Below are 14577 nucleotides of genomic sequence, written 5' to 3'. Positions count from 1 at the left end.
AGACTAAGGAGAAAGTTTCCTAAACTTTTAACTAGGCTATTCATCACAAGTTTAATTTAATGTTTCTAAACCTACCTTAAAAACTTGCTTTTCTCTTGTGACTTCAGCAGCTTACTTTTTCTTCAGAGCTGCCTCTACAGCTAGCATGTTACTGGAAAGGCCCTAGTGATTTTTAAAAATAACTGGGTGTCCACAGACAACAGTGAGAGAGCCATTTAGAGTTGCTACATCCCCTCAGTAGAATTACAGTAGCTATAGTGCAGAGTATAATTGTCTTCTTTAGTGTTTGGAGTGTCTTCTTTCCATGACAACAGACACATTTTACTGTCCAGTGTACTGGTTAGATAAGGATCTGGTTGCTCCATCTTAGCTGTTTAGGTCCTTTTAATTACTCAGTTATGATCCTTTCCAGTTGCCGAGTTACACACTTGTCTGCCACTGCTTGAGTTCTGACAGATTTAACTGCTGTGTTAACCCCCTTGTAGATTCTAGCAAACTGTCTTGCATTTTTGACTGAAACTACGGATTCCCCATTTCCCTTTTATAGAGATGACTGAGCATGTGCCAAGTTGTTAGTGGTCACAGTTTGTGATTCATTATAGTAATTTAAGTTGGATTTATGCTAGTAAAATGGGCTGTAACCAGCAATATTTCTAGCACAAGATTTTTTTTACTGGAGCAATCAATGGCAGTACATGGCCAGGAGGACATCTGAGAATAACAACTCTTAAAACCAATATAGCTGATCCTAAAAAGTTCTTTAAGTTTCAAGTGATAGCCTGTGTTTTCATAAAACAAATTTCAAAGGGCTGAAATTACTTACGATCCTGTAAATTGAATAGGCTGTAACCAATCAGACAAAGGCTTTGAAGTTATTAAAACACTGAATTTATAAATCTGTTTGTAACTGTTCTAATAAGCAATAGGATGTGAAAGACTGAGAACTTACTCTATTGTACTAGAAACTTTTGTTGATGTAGGAGGGCTTTATTCTTTACTTTTATTTAAAAGCAGTGTCTGTGAGTTAAAAAAAATGATTGGCCTCTAAATTATTCTAAGTTAGAGGTTCTGTTGGTTTTTGTGCATTGAACCACCTGGACAGGAGTTTTCCATTATGATATGAAAGCACATACCAGCTTACTCTTTTTGAAAAAAGAGGCTTATTAGGGAATTGCAGTAGCACTTCTATTTTGTTTCATTTGGATGATGTAATCTACACCTTTTTTTCCCTGTCAGTAGACTGTAATATAGCATGTAGGAGATACTACTCTAGAAACTTTGGGCAGAAATATGTGTATCAGATGATGATGTGCACAGTGGCTTAATTCCTAAAATAAATTTTATTCTTACTAAATTCTAAATACATTCTTAATTTTGAAACTTGTTCAAGACTAGTGTATCCTAGAACATTGCTTTTCCTACGTCCTGTGTAGTTAGCTTAAGTACTAAACAGGAATAATAATTTGTGTGAAAATTACCTAAAATACTTTATGTATCTAGTCAGACTGTCTCCTTTGCTATGTAATTTGGGAACTAATCCTGAATTTAGCACAATCTATTTACTAAAGAAGGAAGCTTCAGGCTTATAGTTCTTCACAAAATGGTCAATGCTGGGATTTGAAACCAGCATGGGAAGCTTATCATCCACAGCTTTGCCTTCAGAGTGATGGAGGCATTCTTCTGTCCAGTTCTCAGAGTTTGCTCATACACTTTGTGGTGGCCTCAGGAGAATGTTTATACACATTCTCTGTTCATGTTTATAGTATTTGATGCTGTTAGAAGTTAAATGTCTTTAGACCATGAGTTAGACGTCGCTTTTGTCATCTTCCTGAGGTACCTTTTAATGTTTCCACCCCCACTTTTTTTTTTTTTTTTTTTTTTTAATGGAAGGAATGAGGAATAGATGTACAAATATGCATATGAATTGGGATTTCAGTGTTACAAGCAGAATATCTGTAGGTCCTCTTGATTTCAAACAAGAATTTTACCTGTATTTAGAATTTGGGGTATCACTTGCAGGATGTTTGGTTGGAGAACAAACTACTTGGCTTTGGGAAATGAAAGGGATCATCTCTTTAAGATCTTGAGAAGTGCTTTAATGTAACAAAAAAGACAAAATTATGTGTGAAAGTGTTTTAGCTCATTAGTTTATGGACAATCATCTTTGTATTAGAAAGTGTATTTTTAGCTTATAGAAGATACACATTTCTTTTAAATAATACTTCAAATTCATTATGTGTATTTTTCTTTATTGTCTTGGGAGTTAAACATTGCAGTTCCTTGGCAGTGAGAACAGACTGTGGCAATTGTTCATTTCAATACGAATGCATGTACAGGAAAATAGTGTGATTTGATAACTGGTTTAATAGTGGTCCTGTGTAATCTATTGAGATATTAAAAAAATACATACTTTTATGCACTTAATTTTAATATAAAAATTCCTTTGTATTAGCATCCAGTAAAAATTTAAAAATGTGCCATGGTCTTACATCAAGACATAGGTCATGCGGGCATAGATAATCTTGCAGCTTTGGAACAAAATATGTGAATTTACAGGAGACTGCTATCCTGGGTCATGTTTCTTCATATTGGTAGTTCTAGTATCTATTAAAAAAAAAGATGGTATGAGTAATTAACATGAACAATATCCTTTCATACAAGAATTAATTAAATAAAGAAAAGGACCAAAGTAATACAATGAAAGTATGATGAGTAAGGAATTTTTAGTTTTAGAATATATTCTACAAATACTAGCTTACTTGGGACTATGATAGCTGCTTGGACTATAATTAATGTCAAATCTTTCTAATGTTCTCATCTAAAATTGGAATGGATCTATATGAAACTGAGCATAATTATTTTGTAGAAGCTGAGCATAATTGTTATTTTGTAGAAGTTTTGCATGCTTTTTTGATGTTAATACAGAAAATGTATATTTTTATTGTGTCTGCTTTGCCCTGTTGAAGCTTAATCTCGGAGAGGATATTGTGAAAGTTGTAATCGATTGGAGCAAGCTTCAGAGCACATCAGCACTTCAGCCAGCCTTGCTCTTTAGTGCACTTCAGCAGCATATTTTATGTTTACAGGTAAATATTTCATGGGACACATTTGACTTGACAAAAGTGATCAACAACTAAAAGTAATCTCAACTGTAAAATTCCAGTAATTTTGATCATCCGTTGCTGTGTTGAACAAAAAAGGAATGCAAAAATGTTAAATGCTTGGGATTCCACTATGCTCCATAGGTACTTACATTTACAGATTTTTCAGATTAGTGGTGGGAATAGCCACTGTAGGTGAGCAGGCTGAATAAATGCAGCCTCATTGATTTCTAGACTTGCATTGTAAATGTGATACATTTCCATCTATGGTGGGTTATAATTAAGCAATAAGACACGGCAGGTGTGTGTCATGCTATGATAATGATTCCATGCGTTGGGTGAGTTTTGAGGCTCATAGAGTGCTTTCAGTGGTTCAAGAAGTGGCATTATCCCAGCATGACACATCCTGGAGTGTCTTACTGCAATTAAATATATTTTCAGCGTAGGTTTTTTTTTTTTTAAAGAGTAATTTCTTTGACATTAATGTCTCATCTTGCCAAGTAGCCAGTCACCATTACTGTCATTTCTTTTAACTATTTGAAACTTTCCAACCCTGCCAAAAGTAATTTAGTTGCATGACAGGGAGGGCGAGCAGTTTGTTAGCTGGCAACTGAGCAGTGTTTTGACCTTGAGAGTTCATGTGTAGAAGATGGGATTTGAGTACTACTTTTTTGCTTCAGCTAGTCAATGAATTATTTGAGGCGCATAGTACTGAGAGGATGAAAAGGGAAGATTCTGTATTTTCTTGTTTGTAGGTAAACAGAAGACCCTTTGTTTTCCAGACATCCACCACACATCTTTGGTGTGATGAGCAGAAAGAGAAAATATGCAAGATAAAAGCAAATAAAATTTGTATCCAACATATAAGAATGCTGCAAGTAGGAATTTAATTCCATTTCAGAAAATGTGACTGCTAAATGTCATGTTGTCTTTAAAAAAATTAAAATAATTTATAGAAAGAAAATGAGCAGTGAAATTCAGAGTAGATGAAACTGATGGAAATTAAAAAGAGACAGAAACTTACATATGTACTGAGGTTTTGATGTTATAGGTACGTAAGAGTTATTGCAGTAAAATAAGCATTTTTCCTGCCACAAAAGTCAGTGCCTTTTCTCATTTGATTCATGACCTAAGCAGATAATCAACCGTGTCAAGCAAAGCATGTGTTCATGGTAATGCCTACGAATTTCATGTCTGTGCTCTCTCATTCACTTGGGCAACTGTGGTTTCAAGTGGAGAATATAGTGCTGATGTGATAAAGGAAAGGCTTTACAGTGTAAGAGCACTGGATTTCATGTTAAGGAGGAAAAATACTAAGCCTTACTGTTCTGAGTGAGCATTTGAATGACATGTTAATTAAGTGGCATCGATGCCAGCGATTGAAGCTTTGATTTAGCTAGTAACATGGAAGTATGGGCAGATTTTTACAGAAATTTGGGAGTTTTCCTCTATGAACCTCTAAAAGACACGGGTCAAAAAGAATCGTGGTGTACTCAATATTTGGAACTTCTTTTTAATCTTATAATGTTGCAATTCCCAAAATCATCTCCACTGTTTTGGTTTGGAAATTGTAATAGTACTCATCTTCTTGGCTTTGGGACATTTGGACTTTTATTTTGTTAACCCTAATACACTGTTTTCTTTGTTCAGCCTCTCTTAGAAAAACTCCAGTCATTGATCAAAGAGGAAAATATAGGCCATGTTGAACCTACAGGTAAAACAGAAAGCCGAACGTGTTTAGATGTTTATGATGGTAACAGTCAGACTGAAGAAAAATATGGAAGTTATGACTTGAGAGATCTGAAGGATGCTCATTTTAATTTTGATCCAGAAGTGGTCCAAATAAAAGCTGGAAAAGCAGAAGTAAGTGATTTATGTGAGTTTAAAAACAGAAAAATAAAAGACCTTTCTAAATTTTAAATTTAAAGAATGAAAGAGATACATGCCATCATGTTTATTTACCTGCAGATTGACAGGAGGATATCAGCCTTCATCGAGAGGAAACAAGCCGAGATCAATGAGAATAATGTCAGAGAATTTTGCAATGTTATTGATTGTAATCAAGGTAACTGGCTAGCCAGACTTTAATCTTCATACCAATTTAAGTTGTGTGGGGTTTGTTTGGTTTTTCTTGTTTGTTTTCTTTGTTGTTGTTTTGTTGGGGTTTTTGTGGGGGTTTTTTTGTTCTTCTTATTTTTCAAAAGCACTAATCTGTATTTAATATGGAACTTTTTTTTAAGAGTAACTTTGTTTTAAAATTAGATTTTAAAATTTAAAACTTGCATGTGCACTGCAGATGTCAGATAGAAAAATAAATTGAGTAGTCACTGGATGACAATGTTTAATGCATCCCATACAGAAAGATTATATCTATTATTGTGTAAATTTGAAGAACTGCTATCTTAGATCAGATGATTTTGTAGCTTTTGTTCCCAGTGTCTCAACTAGATGTTCCTCCAAAGTAAATGGAATTGCGATTCAGAAATGCCTTATGAATTGTGTATTTAAATTGAAGTTAATTTAGTGCTAGTTAAATTACAAAGTAGTATTTTTTACAATGAATTTGAATTACTAGCTACTTGAAATGACTTTTTCTTTTTAACATTGTTCACATTGTAGTACAATTGGCTGTATCTGTAACCAATCTTAAATCCATCTGGCAGACTGGATCCCATTTACAGGATCAGTAACTGTAGCCAAATGCATCTTTGAAGTTAAGACAGTTTTATATATATAAAACTGTAAGTAGCACAGAGATATTTTCTAAGTACTTGTGAACCCACATATGCATTGTCTCTGAGGTACTTAAGCTCTTAGAGATCAAAGCTTATTGTTCAGTAAGCTTCTTAGAGAGTTTGACTGCTTGAATGTTAGTTGGAATGCAAAGGACATCTGAGGTTTAGTAGAATATGCTAGATAGTGAAATCCTGTTTCCCAAAATTGTTAATTATGTACAGAAGAATTGATAATAAGACCTGTCACATTATTCAGACTTTGGTGTAATGAACAGAGATTAAAATACAAACATTAGAATAAATTAAGGTTGTCTATACTATAGGTTTTTATGGTTAAGCAAATGAAAGAAGTCACATGGATCAGAATAAATGCAGAAAAGTTTAGGAAAGAATGCTGGTGAGTAAACTGGATCAGTGGAAAAATAGATTTTCAGAAAAGGAATAAAACCAGAATAACAGTGGTAAGTAGGAAAAAGGCTTCTGAACATGAAAAAGGAGATAAGTTCTAGAGAAATGCAGTGAGAAGTAAGAACCAGATACACTTGGTCCTGATCCAGTAAACTTCTATATACATGTGTGCCTATACTTATATAAATGACTTATCCAATTAAGAGCAGTAGGTCCATGCGACTGTGTGGAACTATTAATGGGCAAGCGTTTACAAGTATTTCTGGGGTTTTTTTATTGTTTGAAGCATTTTAATTAGATTTGTTTAAAGCATCAAAGCTGATAGTGGTTAGAATATTTTCAACTACAAATATGTAATTTGGACCTCACTTGTTATATCATTATTTATTTAGAAAATAGCTGTGCCAGAACAGATGCAATTTTCACACCCTATCCTGGATTTAAAAGTCATATAAAGGGTAAGCAACTCTTTTAATACCCATTTAAGTGTCCAGATATAACAGCAATGATAAGTTTTTGATATCAAAATTTTTTATAGAATGCTCAAAAATGCAAACTTAACGTATTGATTTTTGACTCCAGTGAATACTTTTACATCTTCATTTATGTCTTCAAGGATTTAAATTCCTTAACTGCTTCAGTAAATTAATGTTTAGGCACTAAAGACTGAAAAAAAGTAGCCTATTTTCATTGTTGGAAAGGAAATGTGGAAAAGATAAAGCAGGACAAAGAGGCTGAACAATATTTAGTTTTTCTTCTAAGGTGAAGCCATCAGTAAGGAACTGAGATTGAATAGGATTATCTTCTATTTTTCTTTAGTTGGTATAAGTGTATTTTGGGACAGTGGAAGTTCTAAGACATAGATTTATAAGAAATGACAAGCTGGAGAATGAGTTTTTCACTGCATTGTTTTTTGGAAAGGAATTAATAATATAAAAATTATGTCTAACAGAAGTTGTGTAAAAAATACTGGTTGTTCATCTGCTGCTCTCTAGGTGTACGCAAGTTACCCATCTTGACAAACAAACAAAATACCCAAAATGAGAATGAAAGTAAGCCTCTTTTGCATTTTTGGAAGTGGCAATATTCAGTTATCTGCTTGATGTTGGTTATAGAAACCAATTAATTTTTTGGAGTTCTATAATCCAGAATAATACTGTAAAGCACAGTAAAAAGTATTGAAGGGTATGGTGAGCTGAGAAGAAAATGGGGAAATGAGTTTGATTTTAGAATTTTTCACAAAGAACCTCTTTCAATAGTCACTGTTTTAAAGTGAGTGTTAATTTGTTGGTTGGATGGCAGCATAATACAGGAAAAAAGGGAAATTTGCACTTCAAGGAACAGTTCATAACTGAAATGTGAAAAACACTTAGAAAGGAATTGGAAGTAAAACCAGCATAAATTAAAGCAAGAATGTGGCATGTGGCCTTCATGAAGTATTAAGTAGGATGGTGTGAGTGTGGGTATGTGCTTTAGCATCTGGCCAATATAGTTTTTAAATCTGCAGTACACTGCAGTAGTTCTGTGAGGAGGAATTACTTAAGTAATTACTTAAGGAATTACTCTGATTTAATGAGAAGTGAGCAAATCTTCTGATGAAGACATGGCTCAGCATGGGTAAAAGACAGTCCCAGATGCAGCTGAAGAGTGACTAAAGCTTTTACCCAAATGACAAAAATTAGAAGTGAACTTTGTTTGTATTGGTTCTTCCAGTTGTGTACCTCCCTTCATCTTCATGTATTTATGATACTTCCTGTAATATTAGGTCTGGCCTTTTCTTTGCATTCATAAAAGCTCACATGTACAACTGCTGATATAAATATCAAGGTTTCTGCTGTTTATCAGCAGCTGATGACAAATTCTTGACACTGCCATTCTACATGACTGTATGACTAATTCTTTTACTTTGCATATATAAAATCCAAGGGTTATGTTAGGTTTAGTTACTCATGCAAAAAAATAAGAAAATGCTTTTACTTGAACTTTTGATCTCAGTGTGTGGGACCCTTCACATGCAAGACTTTTGTAAAACTGATCTAACACAGCTTTTCATGCTTCAATATTTTGATTCTTTTAGTAAGATCTCCTTTGTGTTTCATGTGCATATATTTGAAATTTATTTTCTCTATATCTAGTTTCTAGGGTAGTAAATACGTATGGACCTCAGACTAGATCTGAAGGAACGCATGGGTCCAGTCACAAAGCCAGTGTACCCATGCATGATTGTGGAAACCAAGCTGTCGAGGAGAGATTGCAAAACATTGAGGCACACTTACGGTTACAAACAGGTTTGTATGATGTTTTAATTTTGACATTGGTGTGTAGTTTTATACTGCAGTTACAATTACTGTGGTGAAACTGGGCAAGTCCATAAAAACTGATGCTGTAAAAAAAGTGGATGGATCCACTGAAGGATTTAGTTCACCCCAAGTACAGTGATCTAGTGTTTAGGGCTTTATGCCCAAAATGGAACCCAGGTTTATGCCCAGTTTGAGATGCTGAGTTAGTACACTTGTACACTTTCTGTAGCGGCAATAAGAGAAAGGCACATCAGAACAGGATTTAAAGTAATATGGAATATCTGGAGATTTGGGTTCTCAGTAGCCACTGGAGTCCTGCCTTGACCCACTGAACAGGAAAAGCTGAGTTTAGGACTAAGGGCTGCTTCATGGACAACGTGTGGGCTGGTGGTAGAATCAACACAAAGGATGACCTGAAACCTTTTCCTAAAGATGGGTGTTTCCAGAAATACATTTAGGCGTAAAGCTTATTTCCCAGAATGTGGTACGCTTGTTGTCACTATTTGTCTTTAGACATGCAAACATGAGTCCATACCTTTCACTAAAATAAATGCCATAGCCATCAGGCTACTGATGTTTCTTAGGTAGTTTCTTTCCTCACCCCAGACCCAGTTTTCCATAATATGGCACTGAGGCACAATGATGCTCTTGTCAAGGAGGAATTAGACTTTTTCTTGAAAATTATTTTCAAAACAGAAGCCAAATGTCCATCTAGTAAAGTGAATTTTCTACACATTATACTGCAGACACACTTGATTTTTTTTGTCTTCTGAATGCTGAATAGATGCCAATCCATTATCTTAAAAATATTTGAAATGTTGACTAGTTTGCTAGATTCCTGTGACTGCATAGCGGATTAAAGTTCTCTGGCAGCAAGGGAAGAGTAAGATACGCATAGATACTCGTCTCAAAAATGTGCTGGCTTTTGTGCATGGAAATAGAATTTGGAAGTGGCTGGCCAGCATTAGGGTTCCAGTGTGTAGCTTTGGAATCTATGCATATCAGGGACAACAATTGGAGGTAGCTAAGGAGGGATCCTTGCTTCCAGGTTGTGCCTATAAAAGGTAATTGAATTTTGTTTGAAGGAATGGATCAGCTAAACTAAACTATAGTATAGGTTAAGAAGATGGAAACATGCCACACCAGCTCAGCTCCTGTTCAAATCAGCATTAATGGGGAACGTCTCAATATTATTTGGTGCATACCCCAGCAGCTGTGCAAAAAAATACTCATCTGAGCAGGTAACATACCTCAGCTACCTGTTCCGTGAGTTTTTGCTTCCAGCAACAGAAAGAGTTAATCTTGACTCACTGGCTGCTTTTCAGAGCATCTTCTAGTTTTAGTACTGCTCTTTTCCCTTTACATTAAGAGAAAGCAATATTAAGAGTGATAGATTAGCCAATTTAATTAGTAGGTGCTGAGTGTTGAGAACAGAACTGAAGGAGTGAAGCTACCTGGACGATTGTTTCTTTGAAGAGACAAAATAGATGAATGGCAAAAGAAAGAAAACCAAAAAACCCAAACCCCACATTAGTGCTTATTTTGGTCGTTTGTGGACTAGAACTGTCTTGTCTGGAAGACCCAGAAATAATAGGAAATGAGTGTCAAAAAGTAAAAGCTTGCTATGGCCTTGGTTGTCAATGCAGTCCAGAACCAGACTATCATTTTAATTGGAATAGCCAGTACTTAGTTGTGATAAACAGTTATTTTATACAGTTATTTAATTATAGAATACTATGGAGTGCAAATAAGATGCTTACTAAGGCTGATCTTTTGATCAGTTCTGTTTTTACATGGGGAAACATGCCCAAGCTTCTGTAGTATAGATGAAAACAGCAAACGGGTTGAGGTGGGATTTTTTTGGTGTTGTTGCTTTTGTGGTGTGAGTGGGTTTTGTTGTGGCGTTTTTGGTTGGGGTGGTTCTTGGGTGAGCTTGGGGCTTTTTTGTTTGTTTGGTCATTTTTTTGATTTATTTTTCCAGTCCTCTGTTACTCAATTCAATACACACATTCCCAACTCCTGTTCTCCCATCTGTGGTCAGGCAAAAGCTGTATTCTTTGTCAAGCACAACTCATACTTGTCCTCTAACCTCTGATGCTCAGTGGAGATTGTTCTGAAAGAAACCTATCTTAGATATCAAAGCTGAATTAATGTGTGGTCTGCCATCTCATCTGTTCTCTCCTAATGCTGGTGTCAGCTTTGAAGTGGCAACATTTCACATATGACCAATGTATTGTTAAGAGTCGTCATTAGTTGTTTCAGGAACCTTGACAGACAGACATATTTCAGCCAACTACATGGAGTTGTCTTACTGCTTTCATTGACTGCACTGGCTTATCAATCAGGTTTTACCCTGGATCATATTAATTATCCTTCCTTTATATTATTCCATCCATTTATTTTGTTCAGCTACTGGTTGATAGCTAATCTTGAAGAATTCAAATATCAAACTTTCAGTCTTTAGTTAAATAAGTTATTCAAGCGCTTTTCCTGATTTCTTTGCATTACTACTGATGTATTTAGGTGGTCCAGTTCCAAGAGACATTTATCAGAGAATTAAGAAGCTTGAAGATAAAATCCTTGAGCTGGAAGGACTGTCTCCTGAATATTTTCAATCTGTAGTAAGAAATTTTTTCACCTTCTTTCGGCATATCTAAGTGTGTTTGTGCCTTTTGTGCTTGAATCTTTGATGAGATTCAGTGAAAAACTTAAGAGAGCAGACACATTTAATAAACAGCTCTGGCTTGGTGTAATGGTTATATTGCATGTAGACCATCCAATCAAGTTCATATTTAACTAATTTCTTACTCAAAAGAAGAAAGTATCTGTTGGGGAAAAAATTGCTGCCACCCAAGCTTAACTAATTTGTAAGAAATGTGTCAGAGAGATTGTATTTCGCCCCTTTGCCTTAAAATCTGAAGTGCTCCTTATGTCAAGAAAATTGACTGAAGTTTTGATTTTTGATATAAATCATTAATGGCTTAAAACAGCTGAAATCATTCAGGCTTCTGTACATGATCTGATTGCTAACAATACATGAATAACTTCCAAAAGGATGAGAGAGTAAACTTGCTTCATATGATTCTGTGATTTAGTTTTCTTTATTTCTGGTTTTCAGGAAGGGTTCTGTCTCTCTCTGAATAGTACAGCTTAACCTTCACTCACCAAAGGGTATTAGGACAGAGAATATTAGTTTTTACTACATTAAGCTTTTTTTTGACTTAAGAAATTTCTTGTCTGTTATCTTGCTCTTCTTTCCCCATGTAGCACTAGGAGTGTTTCTTTTACTGTTGATTGCATTTTAATTTACATCTTCTCCCTTGAGACCAGCCAAAGCAGAGTCAATTAATAAAAATCAATAGCAATAGTAAGCATTTTGTTTAATTTTTTAATTGTGTTGGAGATCAGTAAAGTTCTTTATTTGTGAGGTTATTCCTTCGAATGGCTGAAAACCAGAAGTTAAAACAGTTACACTTTCATAAGCTGAAATTTCTATTAAAAACGCTTTAGGATCTCTAGAATGAGGATCAGGGAAAAAATTGTGACAGTGGCAATAGTAGTGTTGCACAGTAATTAGCACATTTTATCCAAAGTTTTGCATAAATACTGGTGTGGATATAGGCAAATTTTAGGGACAAAAATATTGACAGTTTCAAAAGCTCAATTCTGTCTGAAGGAAGCTTCAGTTAAATTGATAGTTGTTGACTGCCAAGTATGGGGAAGCTTCAACAGCTTCTGACTGCTCTCCAGTAGTATTTCTCATGATCCAAAGTACTTAATTAGAAAAAAGGTTTCTTTAATCCATGGAATGGCAGTCAGTGTTTTTTCTATACTTTAAAGACTCTTGACAGAGTTGTTACAGAATTATTTGTGATCTTCTGTCAGTGCAACATTAAGTCTGTTTTGATTGTCTTTTCTTCAGAGCTGTTCTGGCAAGAGGCGAAAGGTTCAATCTCCCCATGTAAGTGCTATTAACTCTTGTTTTTCTTAAGTTTAGTTTTGAGTGGAAAGTATAGAGAAGTTCTTGGAAGCAAGTATGTAAGTTCTCAGAAGCAGCAGCATCAGTATTGGATAGCTTGCTGCCAAAGAGAGGGAAGGAGACAGAAAGCTAATGGAGGTTACAATGAAATGAGTTTTCTAAGAATATATACTAGGGTTTTTACCAGTTAGGACAATGACAGAATAAAACAAATGTGTAATGCTGTTAATCAAGCTGAGAGTAACAGGCAATTTCTGTATTCTGATCAGCCTTCTATTAATGTCTTCTGGGGTTCTTTTGTGACTTAGTGGTTTGTGTTGATTCAAATTTTTTTCTTTCAATTTGCTTTATTGGTTTATGAAAATACAAAAGTAGAAAGGCTGGCTTGGCAGAAGATTTGCAGAGGGACCCAACATTATAGGAGATATTAACCTGTTAGTAAGACTTGCCATTTTCACAACACCTTTACATAAGGGATTGCATTTACCATGTACCTCTTAGGCCACAAAAGAGAAGTTATCATTGGTGCAGGTGGGACTATGGCTGGAACCTTGTCTGCTCCTAGCTATCACCCTTGGAGACAGATGGATTGGGGAGAATGCTTAGAATGGAATATGGGTCATCTTGGACTTGAGAAAGTAGGCTTATTTAGGAGAAAAAAATGACCTGCATAGAGTGAAATATTTTTATAAAAAGAATGATGACCAGCTTGTCTAAGACGACATAAAAAAATTGTGAGGTCAAGTGGCACAGAGGAACTTGATGTTGGGCAGTAGGAAAAAAACCACTTTTAGCTGTAAACCCAAGTTCTGCAAAATCTAGGTAGTCTCATCCAGTGTTTTAACATGAAGGGATTTCTTGGGTTTTTTTATGAGCAGATTAAACAAGCATCTAATAAAAGTAGCATGAATATATTGATCCATGATTAGGACTGTCTTTCTTGCAAGTTTACATTCTTTTTCCTTCAAATTCAAATAGGCAAAGACTAGATTCAGACAATTCTGCAGAAGTAGTTCTGTCACTTAGTGCAATATGCAGTGACCTCAAGTATCAAGTGGTAAGCCACTTCTCTAGCAATTATGAGATGTAAATGATTGTGATTTTTATTTTGTTCTTTTAGCAGAGCTATTCACTGGCTGAACTTGATGAAAAGATCAATGCTATAAAACAGGCATTACTGAGGAAAACAAAAGAAAGCAAGTCCAAGGAGGCTGAGCAGCTTCTTCGATAAAAGTGTTTTCAGAATCCTCATCATGATTTACACATACCTGAACCATAGATCTGAGTAGTATTCATCAGACATGACTAGCAATGAAGACAAAGCATTGCACATAAGCTCCTTTTGGATGATCTTGAAAGCTTTCAGACTAACTTGTTTAAAAGCAGCTTTATTAGTGAAATAGTTACTTTAAAATGAAGAATGTTTCAGGAAGAATAATAATAATAATCTGTTCCCTTCTGTTATAAAGGAGGACTGCAGCATTGTTAGTATTTGAAAAGTCTTAACACAAAAGCTACATGTCACATGCAATTCTTGGTGATTAAGTATTCAAAAGGACTATCTTTTGGATACTGTTCATGAAAGTAGTTTGCATAGACCTGTGAAATTAAATTAAATACTTCCTCAGAAATAAACTGACTTGGGGAAAAAAATTACCAAAACCTTGCAGAAGGCATGCTTTCCTGTGGGTTTTTTTCTGTATTTAGCACTGTTTTTACAGCTGTTAGAAATGCAGCAAATTGCATTTTTGTGTGACAGGTATTTATGGAAATTCTATATGTGTAAATAAAAACAACTGTTCTTCACTTTCAGCGTCTTGTGGAAATTCAGATTTCATAACCTTTTCACAGTGTATTCTAAAAACCATCCCAGAGGAGAATTTGAGGAGCATGCCAACAAGGCACCAACTTCCATTCCATATGCATGCTTACATGACTTTTGAAGCATGAATGTTAGCTTAAAGTCAGACCTTTGGCCAGACAGTGGAGATTGTGTTGTGACTTTTTGTTTGGTTTTGTTTGTTTTTTAATAAACTGTTTTCTATTTATACAAA

General features: G+C 35.1%; 1 protein-coding gene across 8 annotated transcripts in view; it reads left to right on the top strand.

Annotated features, from left to right (window-relative positions):
- The window catches only part of MBIP (MAP3K12 binding inhibitory protein 1), a 16226-nt gene extending 1649 nt beyond the window's left edge, over positions 1–14577 (top strand). For 2 of the 8 annotated variants that reach the window (XM_086894113.1, XM_086894111.1), the window contains 9 exons: positions 2967–3086; positions 3857–3979; positions 4752–4964; positions 5070–5166; positions 6637–6702; positions 8380–8532; positions 11068–11165; positions 12467–12505; positions 13644–14577. In XM_086894113.1, the coding sequence (XP_086750239.1) occupies positions 2967–3086; positions 3857–3979; positions 4752–4964; positions 5070–5166; positions 6637–6702; positions 8380–8532; positions 11068–11165; positions 12467–12505; positions 13644–13754 (1020 nt within the window). In that variant the 3' untranslated portion in view covers positions 13755–14577. The remainder of the gene's footprint in view (positions 1–2966; positions 3087–3856; positions 3980–4751; positions 4965–5069; positions 5167–6636; positions 6703–8379; positions 8533–11067; positions 11166–12466; positions 12506–13643) is intronic. The other 6 variants (XM_086894114.1, XM_086894112.1, XM_086894118.1 and 3 more) reach the window with 3 other exon arrangements.

The sequence above is a fragment of the Cyanistes caeruleus genome, chromosome 6 (genome assembly GCF_971803275.1).
Source record: "Cyanistes caeruleus chromosome 6, bCyaCae1.hap1.1, whole genome shotgun sequence".
NCBI classification, from domain to species: domain Eukaryota; kingdom Metazoa; phylum Chordata; class Aves; order Passeriformes; family Paridae; genus Cyanistes; species Cyanistes caeruleus.
The sequence above is the reverse complement of the archived record's forward strand: the minus strand, read 5'-3'. Positions and strand labels throughout refer to the sequence as shown.